General features: G+C 36.7%; 2 protein-coding genes across 2 annotated transcripts in view; both read right to left on the reverse strand.

Moving 5' to 3' along the window:
* LOC103461235 (uncharacterized) overlaps window positions 1-14,463 on the reverse strand; it is a 76,034-nt gene that overhangs the window by 55,963 nt on the left and 5,608 nt on the right. The window lies entirely within an intron of this gene.
* Window positions 4,770-10,195, reverse strand: LOC103469333 (GTPase IMAP family member 8-like). Its single transcript, XM_081610444.1, has 6 exons — window positions 9,596-10,195; window positions 8,652-9,374; window positions 6,428-7,144; window positions 6,200-6,333; window positions 5,404-6,085; window positions 4,770-5,200 (listed from the first exon to the last, which is right to left on the reverse strand). Exons 1-6 carry the CDS (start codon window positions 9,624-9,626, stop codon window positions 5,034-5,036), a joined length of 2,454 nt encoding a protein of 817 aa, XP_081466570.1. The 5' UTR covers window positions 9,627-10,195; the 3' UTR covers window positions 4,770-5,033.

Here is a 14,463-nt window from a genome sequence, read left to right on the forward strand (position 1 = left end):
GATTTGCAGGAATATGTGAATCATTGTACATTTCAAATATAAAAATAATATTCTGGGTTCCTTTTAACAAAGGAAAGGGATATCATTTCCACATTTCAGCATTCTTATTTTTATGTATTCTCAGCAGAAGTCTCAGAATTTGTGTCATTCTTTCTTTTGGAACATTTGCTATATTTAGTCAGGTTTATTTAAGCAATTAAATGCAAATTTTGGTGCATCCAAGTCTGTTTTTGAATAAAAATAAATGAATAGTTCTGGTCTTATTTAATCAAACACTAGAAAACAAAAAAAAGAGCATGATATTGGAGAAGGAACACTTTGTGTTGTAATTACCATATTTTCCACACTATAAGGCGCACCTAAAAACCTTCAATTTCCTCAAAAGCTGACAGTGCGCCTTATAATCCGGTGCACCTTATATATGGACCAATATTGAGCCACAACAGGTCTAGCAACTACGGTAAGCAGCCGCCGACTTCATTTTCGCCCGTAGAAGAAGAAGCGTGCGGTGCATGCTGGGATAGTTGTCAGAATGCTGGTTTGTAATCTATTAATAAAGTTTGACTGACCTATCTACCTACCAACCTGATAATCAGGTCGTCTGCAGGTCATTTAGCACCATTTTCTCCACAAACATGCTGTGCGCAAACGGAGAAAGGTGACCATCGTCCGGCCACGCCCCGGCCCGGTCGTGGAAGGCTCTACTCGCCGACTGGAGTCGGACTGTTTTTTAAACATTCACTTTAATGCAGCTTCATCTGCATAACGTAACTCCATCCTCTACTGTGGCATTAATTCTATGCACGTTATATATGAAAAAGTTTTAAAATAGGCCATTCATTGAAGGTGCGCCTTATAATCCGGTGCGCCTTATAGTGCGTAAAATACGGTAATGTCTTCCATTTTAAGACTATTTTTTTCCAGTTAGCATGTTGCTGTGATTTCTAAAAAAAATATTCTATATGCATCAACCACCTGTGCTGGGGGTCAAATATGTACCATTGCTTAAATGCAGTCTGGGGCCACAAATAATCAGTTGTAGGAACGACATGGCCCCCTGTGCCGCACTTTGTACCCCCTTGAAAAGAAGGTTGAAGTGACAACCACATCTGAATGTTTCGTTAAGGTGAGGCCCCAAACTGGTTCTTGTACTGTCACAGAGCTTGTTCTGACTTGTAGAAGGATGCTCAAGTCTGGCCTGACTAGATAAAATGAAAGTATGATGGCAAACAAACTCAGACATGTTTTGAAAGAAAAAACCAGGGTAGTATTGATATGTAACGTTGTTGTCTTTATGCAGTCGAGTTACTCACAGTGGGTAGAGGGTCCAAAAATTTTACTGAAGAGTAGGGACCGGTCATATCATTCATTGGATCAACTTGAAAACTGAAAATCAAGACACTGACAGTCATCCATTACTTCAGTGGAGATATTTTGACAGATGGAAGAAATTAAAATGAACAAAGTTCCAGAGCATTACGAAATGTGCACAAGCTTTTACTTTTTGCAGGGTTTTTTTGTGACATATTTTTGTGTTGAGAATTTTTTTAAAGAAAGAAAGAAACAAGATTCTTAGTTTTTCACATTTGCATTCTTAAAAATAACATGAGGGGGAAACACTTAACTTATAAAACTAATCTTTTGTTGAACCACAACAGTTTAATGTATTTAAATATCTTTATTTACATGTGGTAGCTGGTTCAGACTGTATTTTGTTAGACAAATTAGTTTCTATTTATCTATTTTGTATTTTCTTTGATGCATTATGGTGTGAATTTGTGTACATGAATATTTTTTCATGTAATATTTATAAAGGAAAGTAAAAAGTCTTAAAATCCCCCTGATCTCAACTTGAGTTGTGTTCTGTTATTGGACTTGTTTGCTTGTCATGGATTATAAAAAACAAACACCATATTCAAGCATAAGGAAGTCCATTTGTGCTTTTGGCACCAGAAACCCCAGGCTGCAGTCTGATTATCTACTTTGTTGTTATTGCAGTTGCACGTTTTGGACTCTTGGGTGAAGAGAGGAGCAGAGATGTTCAGTGTCTGGCTGATGTTTCCTTTTTACTTTTAACTACATGTTTAATCCAAAGACCTAATAAATGTAGCCTAGATGTCCTGCCTATGAATTTAGACAAACGTTAGACACATTGTCAGGATAAAGTGTTTTGATGTTTGCCATAATTATGTTTCAGACTGTTAAATTACATTATACAAGAATAACTCAAGTAAACACAAAATGCAGGTTCTAAATTATGGTTTTTATCATACAAAGAAGAAAAAAAAGATCATCTTCCTTCTTGTGCCAGTTCTCCCAAGTAATTGTGGGTTGTTTTGAGTATCAAGATAGTCTCATGTAGTATGTTTGTGGAGGACCCAAATGCAGTAGGCTTGACACATTAAAATAGAGTTGAATATTTAATAATAAAATTGAATAACAAAAAAATCTTACAAAAACCACAAGAAAAACACAAACCATAAATCAGGGAGAAGCAGACAGCAAGGATCAGACAGGCGAAAATAAACGTAGAATAGACAAACCAGCAAGGAGGAACTGAGGATAAGATGCTTAAATACTGAGGAGCAGAAGACCTGGACTGATGAGCTAATTGATTGCAGGTGTGAGGGGAGAGAGAAGACAGCAGACTCAATGAGAGGGTCTCTCTACCTCGCCTCACAGAGAGGGGCGAAGGAGAGTACAGGGAGTAAACCTAATAAAACTAGAATGACTAAACACAAGAAATAAACATAAATTAGAATCACTAAGAACGGGCTGAACATAAGAAAAGCATGAACAGTACTTATCTAAAGAAACTAACATAATATAATAAAAATCAAATCAAACCAAACCAAACCACAAAACAGCTCAAACACTCAAAATCCTAACAGATAGTTTCTGAGATTGGTTTTGTTTGTTGTCAGTTTGAAGAATTGTTTGTTTTGTTTGGCCATTTTCATTTGACTGCACAATGTATGTAGAGTTACCTTCTCTCACCTGCTTATATTAGAAAATATATAAATGTCTTCTTGTAAACGATCAGAGTTCCTGCTTCACTCTTTCTTAAACGTTTTTGTCCAACAACAATAATCCTGGTAGGTATTAAATTGTGGTAATGTATAACAAAGAGCAAATGAATAAAAACCTCCTTTTAAATTCAAATATTTTTGTCATATTGCTTTCACACAGCCCTCAACAACATGGGTGGCCCAATGCATAAGCAAGCTAAGCAGCTGCATAAAGAACCCCAGCCCTTCATGGCCCCTCCATAGATCTAGTATTTTAACATTTGTTTGTTGAGAATGAAAGTAAAGTACTATTACATTTAATAGATTCAGCATAAATAAAATAAAATAAAAGATAAAAGACCTCTGCCTAACAGGTCTTTTACACAGACCTCTGTTATTCAGAGGTCTGTGACACAGTTAGGCAGAGGTGTACAAGAGATATTGCAGGATATATTTATAAGGTTTTTGAATAAAACAAGACAGGACTAAATATGTTTCAACTTTCTGATAAACAATCTTATACAGAAGAAGCTGCAGGTTAGCTTTAACAAGCTCTGTGTTCAGATAACCCCACTGCTTCAGATCATGAATATAAAAACATCACATAAATCAAAACTCTCCTTATCCTAAATATCTGATTTAGCATTCGTGTTAAACTCAAACATTTTACATATTTGTGCATGGCAAACAACCTGCCTGAAAAAGGAGTTTAATGAACAAAAAGCATAAACATTTTTTAGATTTCTTTGCATTTTAAAACCTGTTTAGATTACATTGGTAATTGTAAGACCCTAACATTAATTTGAGTAATTAAAAACACACCGGGTGCTTGGTGGAGGTCTATTATTTTAATTTTATTTTTTTATTTCCTTTGTTTAACCAGGGAAACTCTGTTGAGATCCAGATCTGATTTTTAAGAGGGACCTGGGCAGAAATCTGCAATACACAGCAACTTGGTTACAAAATAAAATTAATTAATACATATGCACAAGTGTAAAACAGTTGAAAACAATTTAAAAACAGTGACACTGTTTAAAAGAATCACGTTGTCTCTTTATTGTTTGGCAAATGTTTGGTGTGTTGATGGGAGGTTTTTGTAAATGATTTTTTTTACCACTTTTTTATACTTGAAACATCAAATTAAGTTTACTTTTGTTTTTGGCTAAGTTGTAAGACATTTTTCGTACTTATTTTGTTGCTTTTTTTTATTTTTTATTTTTTACAAGAAATAAAGAAAATATTTTTTCAAAACAAATTAAGTCGGAAGTGCATGCAAATCAAACCACGTTTTCACCCACGGCCTTTGTTGGACTTTTGAATGTCCAACAAAGGCCATTTATGGACATTCAAACAAATGGCCTTTGTTTGAAAGGCCATTTCAATGTTCTATGTTCCTGGTTTTTGGAACATAGAAGGCCGCGACATATTTTTTACACTACTTTCACATCATCCCCTGCTTAGTCTGGTATCTAATATGTAGTTTTTTAGTCCAACTGTAGTTTTTGTTGTATTAACCAGAAATGTACAGCTCATAGTCAGAGCATCTCAATAAAGATTATCTTCATGAGGTTTTTGAAGAAACACGTTTCATCTATTTGATGAAGAGTCTATAACAAAAAAGTTGCAGCTTAGTTATAACAAGCTCTGTCTTTAGATCACTTTTTTTTTGTATTTATGGGTTATAAAAGAAAAAAACTCTGATTATCTCACCTGATTGGATCTACTATTTGTAAGAGACGTATACACTGTCTGGCCAATTATGCAAAATAGCCAAAACAGTTTAATTAAAAAAAGTTGAAAAATGCTTGTTGCGCTTGTTAAATTAAATAAGACTCAGATATCATAGTTTGTTTTCTTGTTCTCTCATGTTCATAAAAGTTGGTTCAAATTATATTTTTATAAAGTCTTCTTGCCTTAACAAGAGTTCTTGCGTTGAATCCTTGAGTTGTTTGAGAACATGTTCAGAGGAACTTTCTTGTTTTCAGTGAAATAAATATTTGGTTGATGTGCTGCTATTAGGGGACTTTAATCAGTCTTTTCCATATAAGTGGCTGAGGAACAAATGCTGCCGATCCCAGAGCTGATCTCTGACTCTCTGACTCTGTTATTCAGCCATTCAGCAACTTGGTCATGCGCTCGTCGTCTCCTGTTCTCTGAAATGCTCCCATATTCTGAGGCAACATCTCCGCTCACTGAAACAGAAAGATTATATTTTATTCTTGTTTTTGTTTTGTTTACTTTAGTATTTTCTGACGTCATCTGTTTCTCCTCTGTTAAGTTTGACGTAGACAATGTTAAAGTCTCTCTAAATAAATATTGATTGACTGTTAGACGTAAAATGTTGTCCAGATTAAATTTAAACATAGAATATTGAATTTAATCAAATTAGACTTACTGTCTGAGATGTAATCCTCATCCATGCTATGTGCCATTTTTGTAACAGATACTGTTGGTTCCTCTGATTCATTTGACAAAACCTTCAACATTTTCTCTATCAGGTCCTGCTCTCGTTGGTTCAACTCGTCTTCTGTCAGGGTGCGTTGCTTTCCATGCCAAGGTAGGATCTGAAATGTCCTTTTTTTTAGTTCCATTGTGAAGAATCCTCTGTTTTGTGTTATCATGTTAATAATTTTTTGGAACAGTTCTTTGACTTGAACAGGATCATTGTAGCTACAGGGGTTTAGAACATGGTATCTGTTCCCACATTTCTCCAGAAGCTCCTGGAGCTCCTTTCCCTCTCTGATGATGTAATTCTCTACAGGGAGGCCATTGAGCCAGTTTCCCCAGGTAAAAACCACCATGCAGTGTCTCCACACGTCCTCTGTTAATGGATTCAAGATCTCCACCAGAGCTTTGAGATCTTTCTCTGTGAAAGATCTACCATTTGGTACAACCAGGAGAAAAACATCAGGTCCAGGAGAACACATGGAGACACTGTGGAGAACTTCATCTTTGATCCAGTCAGGTGGTGTTGGGTCTGAGAACCAGCCTGGAGTTTCAACAACTGAAACTTTTACTCCATCAAAGTTTCCTTCATGTTTCACACATGTTGAAGATTCTCTTTGATCTTGGTAGTTCTGAAGAGATAAAAAAACAAATAAAGAAATATAATTCTGGACATGCTTTACTCACTGGACACCTGCAGTCTGTATGTCAGACTGTCTGAAATTTATTTTGCTTAGTCTTTTTACCTTTTTCACCCAAGCTCTCTCAAAGGTAATTCTAAAATTTTCATTGAACAGAATCATGTTTCCAGCTTCACTTTTTCCTGAACATTTCTGACCAACAAGAACAATCCTGATGTCACTGAGTGGATGTCTCTCATCTGTAAGACAAGCAAAAATTACAGTAATGTTTTTAATAACAAAATATTCATATTATATGAATTTGTCATAAAACATGTCCTATTTATTGCTTACCTCCAATCAGCTCTTTCAGTACTCTTGTCTTTCTCTCATTGATCTTCTTCAACCTCTTGGCCATCTTGTCTCCAGTCTCTCTCTTGGTTTCTAGCTCTGCTGCTCGGTCCAGCTCCACTTCATAGTAAGGATCTTCATTACCTGCCCACATCTCTTCAATCTTCTCCAGTAGTTCCTTTACCTGAGTCTTATCACTGTGGTCCTTGTTGTTCAGGACATGATACCTGTTCTCACACTTGTTCACTATCCACTGCAGACCTTCATCACTCTCTATGCGCTCCTCTACAGTTTTCACTCCTAAACAGTCTCCATAGGTAAACAGAACAAGTGTGTGTTTCCAGATTTCTTCCCTAAACAGACTCATGTGTTCTTGGACAACTCTGAGATATGATTCATCAGTGTTAATTGCCAGTGGAACAACCAGCAGCACAGCATGTGGTCCTGGAGGACACAGATTCACACTGTTCTCTATTTCCAGTTTATCCATCTCACTGGTTTCCTGAAGGGTGTTAAAGCAGAACCAACCAGGAGAATCGACCACTGTGAGCCGCCTTCCTTCAACCACACTGTGGCTGATTTCACTGTGGGTTGTTCTGTCACCCTTTTCATTAACATTAAACCTATTTTTCCCTAGAATGGTGTTTCCTGTTGAGCTTTTGCCAGCAAATGATCCTCCAATCATCACTATTCTTAAATGGTCTGGAGGGACTTTTCCACCTAAACCAACAAAACAGAGAAAACAAATTTTGTAGTTTCTTCAACATAAAAAAGTTTGCAACTCTACTTTTTTGAGCAGAGCAGAAATTAGATGAGTCCAACAATTGCAAAACAAAAACAACTCTTAATTTCTGGTGGTTGAAAGAGAACGGCCAAAAATAGTCTGGTGGTGAATCTATTGCACCACCAGAACTGTCTGATATAGAACTGTCTGATATAGAGGACTTTTAGTGTCTGTTGTAGTGAACAATTAAAAGATGCAGAAAGGCAGTGGCGGCTGGTGGGGATACCTGAAGGGCGGGCATATATATGAGACACCAAATGTATTTGTTTATTTATTTTAATGTTTGTATATTTGTGTATTACAGTTCACATGTACCCTGCCCAATTTGTTATAAGTTAAATCTTCATTGTAATTTGTTAATTCCTTCAGAATTGTGTTTTGTCTGTCTCCTGCCTTGATCCTTGGTACTGATATTTCCTTCATGTCATTGAATGCGACTATTTAACTTTTTAAATCAGGGCTACCGTGAGAAACTCACTCCAACGCCTTTTCTGGAAGCAAAAAGGTTAAATAATCCACCTCGTCTATGCTAATATTGCTCACCATCGATCCTTCTCAGTCTACGCTAAACCACGCCCACACACGCTCGAGGCAAGTCCATTCTGATTGGTTGAATCCTGTGGCAGAGGGCTGGCCCTGGGTTGACCAAAATTAGCCGCAAACAGAGGGGGCGTGGCTAGACGCCTGTCAATCATTCTGAGCCGTGACAGCCCTTCAGGAAAGACTCGGGGATTTTCCCCAGGCGGTTTGACACCAAATTTGTTGAAAATTTAACAAAATGTGATACATTATTTCTAAAAGGTATTTAATTTCAGGTAGTTATTTTTAAGTTTTTTTTCTTTTTTTTTTTTTTTACTTTATTGTAAATGTCAGGGAGGGCTTAGCCCTACTAGCCCACTTATACCAGCTGTCCCTGCAGAAAGATTATTTTTATATATTTAATTTAATTTCTCTCACTGAACGTTTTTCTGTTCCTGAAAACTTTCTGCTGAAGGAAACATTAAGTTATAATTGTGCTTTTGCAGATGTAAATATTTATTAGTAAAATATTATTTTGTTGTATCTTTTGTCTTATTTGATGTTCAAATAACTTCAAATTGACTTCAAATCAGGGTTACATGTGATAATCTCACAGAAGATCTGAATCTTCAAACCTTTACTTTATTCAACGAACAGCATCAAAGCTTTTTAGAAAAAAAGGTACAATCTAATTTATGTAGCTCAGTTTTCTGCTTCTGATCAAGTTTTACTTGTTTTTGTTTAACAGAAGCCAATATTTATAATACTGTATATTATATCTAATCTTGTATATCTTTTCTTAAAACTTAAAAAATGTTATGCTGAGTGTTACATGTGATGTTGTCCCAGAAGATGAATCCTAAAACATTTACTTCCTTCAACAAAGAGCTCTGTACCTTATTAGAAACAAAACTTTTAACCTACCTTCAATCTGTAGCTTCAGTTTGTTTCTTTGTTTCTGGACTTGATCAAACCTTTTTGAGGCTCTTTCAGTCAAATCTCTCATTTCTTCTCTCAGAGCTTCTCCTTGTCTTCTGTCAACAGAACAGTGTCTGAATCCATTGTTTGTAATCAGGGTCTCAATTTTCTCTAAAAGCTTCTTGACTTGATCTCTATCTTCTCTGTTACTGATGTTGAGAAAATGTTTTCTGTTTCCACATTGTTGAAGAATCCACTGCAGGACTGGACTTCTTCTGATTTTGGATTCTACATTTTCATCACTACATGGATCAACTGCAGTGAATAAAACGATGGAGTGACTGAAAACATTTGCATTGAAAAGCTCCAAGTGCTCCTTTAGTGATGCTTTGACAAGCTGAGATGAATGTAAATCAACAGGAATAACCAGGAGAAAGACATGAGGTCCTGGTGGACATAGATGGACACTGTTCTGGATTTCTATCTGATCCAGTTTTGGGGTGTCTTCTCTAGGCCAATTCCACCACCATCCTGGAGTATCAACCACTGTGACTCGTCTGCTGAACACTTCCTGCTGCCTCACTTCACTCTGAGTTGTTCTTCTGCTGGTGTCAAAAACATTTTGACCCAGGATGAAGTTTCCAGCTGAACTTTTACCACGGAGACTTCCATCTGATCTCCTTCCTCCTATCAACACAATCCTCAATTCTGTAGCAGGTTGGCTTTGTGCTGTGAGAGATAAGGCATTGTTGGATAGTTTAGAAACACCTAATCCAACACTGAATGTACTTTCTTATCTCACAAAAATAACTAGAATAGCAGAGGTAGCCATTTTGAAAAAAAACATCTTGCATAAATGTCAAAATCTTTAAATTTAACATATTCAGTTAGTAAATATTAACCAAGATAGGTCAAAGTTTAAGGGAAGGTTTTATGAAAATATCACTGACCTGAGTTGGAAATATCAACATAATCAGCCATTTCAATTGCTTCACTCTGCTGACATTTCTGCTTCTTGTTTCGTCAAACAAAACTTGTTCTTTAAAGGAAGTAAATCATGCAGAGGTTGATGCTGTGCTTGATGAGTTGCTGCTGCGCCCTACGGCAATGGTTCGTTGATAGTCAAACATGATCATAGATCGCCATATGCTGGATGACTGGAAAAACTGCATTTATATTCTGATGACCTAAAGCTACTATATTAAAATAAAACTGAAACTTAACAAATCATAAAATAAAAAATTACTCATTAGAATGATTAGCACCACATAATTAAATGCTAAAATATTATGTAGTGATTTACATTTTGAACTCAACACTTTAAAGATCAAAGACTCTATGTAGAAAATAAGATCTATCATCTGTTATGATATTCTGCTATTTTAGCTACTCTTGTCTCTTGGTTGTTGATTAGCTTTCTATTCAAACTGTGAGTCTGTTATTTTTCACACAGATTGAAACAGACAAAAGCAAAGATCAACAGATGGAATAGCTTTTTGATTACTCGGGACATTATTTTGACAAATGGGACTGAATGTGATGGCTATTATGGAAACATCTTAATAGGAAACATCTAGCGCTAAAGTTAATCTCAGAATCAGCTAAAAAGCCAAATAAATGTAAGCCTTTAATGATCTAATGCCGAGGTACAATAAACATATTTGAAAAAGTTCCATTTTTAAAAAATAATTTTCTAAAGGGTTAAATGAAAATCTAACCTTGCTCTTAAAAAGCAATAGCTTTTATGTTAAATGAGAAGTAATACTTTTACGTATCCAATCTGTCATGGGCTGTGGGTTGGTGGTGGTGAGGATTAACGCAGAGAGCCAGGTTATTGATGAAAGAATGAAGAATTTAATGAAAGTGCTCAACAACAGTCCAGGACAGTCAGCACGGCAGCTAATTAGCACACAGCTAATACCGGTAGCAATTGACAACTGAAGACTTAAACGAGACCTAAGCAAACCAGGACTTCACAGTTTTACTGGAGAGCTTCAACGTACGACATAAGACGTTAGACGACTGACGACGAGGATCCGACGAAGAACTCAGACAACAGGTGAGACTAAATACTCTGGGAGGGTAATCACAGGAACGAGACACAGCTGGGATCAATCAACGGGGAGGACAGGACAGAGACTCACAGGGAAACAGGACTAAACACAGAAAATCTCAAAATACAAACACACAGAAACAACGGATTACTGTAATGTTTTAAATACTAAAACATTCATATTGCATAACAATCTCAGAAAATACACACACACACACACACACACATATATATATATATATATATATATATATATATATATATATATATATATATATATATATATTAGCTCTTTCAGGACTCTTGTCTTTCTCTCTTTGATCCTCTTCAACCTCTTGGTCATCTTGTCTCCAGTCTCTCTCTTGGTTTCTAGCTCTGCTGCTCGGTCCAGCTCCACTTCATAGTAAGGATCTTCATTACCTGCCCACATCTCTTCAATCTTCTCCAGTAGTTCCTTTACCTGAGTCTTATCACTCTGGTCCTTGTTGTTCAGGACATGATACCTGTTCTCACACTTGTTCACTATCCACTGCAGACCTTCATCACTCTTTATGTGCTCCTCTACAGTCTTCACTACTAACCAGTCTCCTCTGGTGAACAGAACAAGTGTGTGTTTCCAGATTTCTTCTCTAAACAGACTCATGTGTTCCTGAACAGATCTCAGATATGATTCATCAATGTTCATCATCACAGGAACAACCAGCAGCACAGCATGTGGTCCTGGAGGACACAGATTCACACTGTTTTCTATTTCCAGTTTATCCATCTCACTGGTTTCCTGAAGGGTGTTGATGTAAAACCATCCAGGAGAATCGACCACTGTGAGACGCCTTCCTTCAACCACACTGTGGCTGATTTCACTGTGAGTTGTTTTTCTGTCATCATTTTTATTAACATTAAACATGTTTTTTCCTAGAATGATGTTTCCTGTTGAGCTTTTACCAGCATGTGACCCTCCAACAATTACTATTCTCAAATGGTTTGGAGGAACTTTTCCACCTAAACCAGCAAAACAGAAAAAAAATTATTCACTTTGGTCAAATTAAAATATTTTGCAAGTCAGATTTATTTAGATCAGGGTAATTTTACAAAGAAAATAGATGAATCATACAGTTACAAAGCTTAAACAACTGCGAACAAATTATTGGTAGTTAAGAGAAAAATACTCAGGAATTGAATCTATTGGATTTATATCATTGTGTTATTTAGATAATTTTAAGTAACTCCTGTATCTCCCTTTATTTTAGAGGTGTCAGTGAACTGCTAAAAGATTTAGTAAAAGAAAGCAAAAGTGATTTTTTTTACACAGTACTTAATCTATTTTCTCTAGCTCTATGTTGGTTTTCTGTTTCTTTAAATCTTTCCCTGGAAAGAATCATAAAGCTTTGGTTGTGTTTTACCAAGAGATAATAAAATTATTTTGTATCTTAAGTTTGATTTGGGGCTACACAGTTGGTAGAGCTGTTGCCTTGCAGCAAGAAGGTTCTGGGTTCGATTCCCGGCCCCGGTCTTTCTGCATGGAGTTTGCATATTCTCCCTGTGCATGCGTGGGTTTTCTCCGGGTACTCTGGTTTCCTCCCACAGTCCAAAAACATGACTGTCAGGTTAATTGGCCTCTCCAAGTTGCCCCTAGGTGTGAGTGTATGTGTGTGCATGGTTGTGTGTCCTGTGTGTCTCTGTGTTGCCCTGCAACAGATTGGCGACCTGTCCATTGTGTACCCCGCCTCTTGCCCGGTACGCTAGCTGGAGATAGGCACCAGCAACCCTCCTGACCCCAATGAGGGACAAGGGTGTAAGAAAATGGATGGATGGAAGTTTGATTTGCTTTTTCTTTTCTTCAAATAATGCTCAAACATTTTACAAAAGTAAAACTTTAACAATGTTATGCTGATGGTTATGTGTGATTTCTCGCAGAAGATATGAATCCTAAAATATTTACTTCCTTCAACATGTAACACCATGTTGAAGTAAATTTGATTCTAGATCAAATTTGCCAAGGTGGGCCGCAGTAAAGGTCAGTGTGTTTGCATGGAGGCACAAGACAAAAACAATGAAACAAAAAGAAAATACTAAACTAAATGCTCTAATTTGTTGTTAATATTCATACTAAACAATGTTAATATTAATTGAGCCACAGAACCAAGGAGCCTCTTGACTCTGGAGTTGCAGGTTGCAAATATCCTGATCTGGCAAAAAAAAAAAAACTCTGCATTTGTAAGGATTTAAGTTTATGTGTTTGTTTTCCAGTCAATTTAATTCCTTTGTTGTCTTTTCTACCCCTGGATTAATCCCAGCTGTGTCCTTGTCTAAGTTGTCTTTGCTTTTGCAATGTGTCCTTGCTGCCAGTGTTACCTCCTTGCCTTTTAGTTCACCTGTGCTGCCTGGTTTTTCTGTTCACCTGTGAGAGCTTTGATTAAATCATCCTTTTTCACACCACAACCTGGTTTCTCCACATCCATCCTCACCACCAACTACCACTTTTCATGTTAGCATCTCAATGCTGCTGATTAACATTTAATTTATTGTTCAGGTAAAACTTTGAAGATAAAAAATGTAATTGGTCCAAGTGAACAATTCCTTGAGTTTCTGTGCCAGAAAATATAATCTAGAAAAAATATTTAGTTTTATCTCTTCAATCATAGGAATAATCTCAGAAGTGAGGGGAAAATATTTTCCAACAGTTCAACTGAGTGATTTATTGTCTTCTTACATTCAATGATTCCTCTCCTTATAGTGCACTGTAAAACAAATGTAATTTATTATAAAATACAGGTATCTGTAGTTGCCAGAGATTTGCAGAATAAATACAAATTCTGGCAACCAGATATTTTACTGTAAATTAATATGTTTTCTTTCACAGTGTGGCTAAAAACACACACAATCACTAAAACTCACAGTACATTTTAGGACTTCAGTTAAACGTCGTCTTTATGTTGACAAAATGATTCATTTGTTATGAGGTTCTGCTGTTTTAGCTGCTCCTGTCACTCAGTTTTTGATCAACTTTCTATTCAAACTCTCAGTCTGTGTCATTTTTTACACATCAGTTTGCTGCTTTAAATTTTTGAAATTTAGAGTTTACCCATTTAAAATTCCCACTGATATTAGAATATTTTTGGTGTTACCACGGCTGAATTGTAGAGGACATTTTGTTTAAGCTGGCTGCGAGAGAGACACGTCTAAGCTCTAACTTCCTTCAATTCGAACGTTATGACCCGCTACAGTTCCTGTATCAGACATCGGAGTAGCCCGCCGGTGCCCGAGAACAAAAACCACATTCGTTAACGGTAGCTCTCTCTCTATTAATAACGTGCACTTGTTACAGCTTAGATAATTTTAGAGACTCGGTGTGAGTCCCAGGGTCATTATTTATCATAACCAAAAAAACGTCTGAAGCCCCCAATTCACTAGGATCATGAACATTTATTTTACATTAACCTGTAGTTGCAGGATGGTAGCTCTCGAGGACTGGACTCGAGCACCCCTGTATTAAACAGTCGTATACACCATGCTTTATGTTGTTGGTGGTGAAAAATGCTCTCCAGGGTAAACCGGGTGGATGACTGTGATGGTGACACACACACACACAGCTGGGTCTGGTTAGTTTTGCTCACACTTCTCTTTAAAATGTTTATTTATTATCCTAATGTGTCTGCTATTTATCTTGTTGTTCCTCCAGGCTGGGAAAACCAGGCATTCTTCTGTTGGTTCATGTGCTTCGTCCTACATCCAAAGGCCACAAGAAGAATCCAAAACGGCTCATGT

This window comes from Poecilia reticulata, chromosome 8 (genome assembly GCF_904066995.2).
Source record: "Poecilia reticulata chromosome 8, P_reticulata-male-v2, whole genome shotgun sequence".
Taxonomy (NCBI): domain Eukaryota; kingdom Metazoa; phylum Chordata; class Actinopteri; order Cyprinodontiformes; family Poeciliidae; genus Poecilia; species Poecilia reticulata.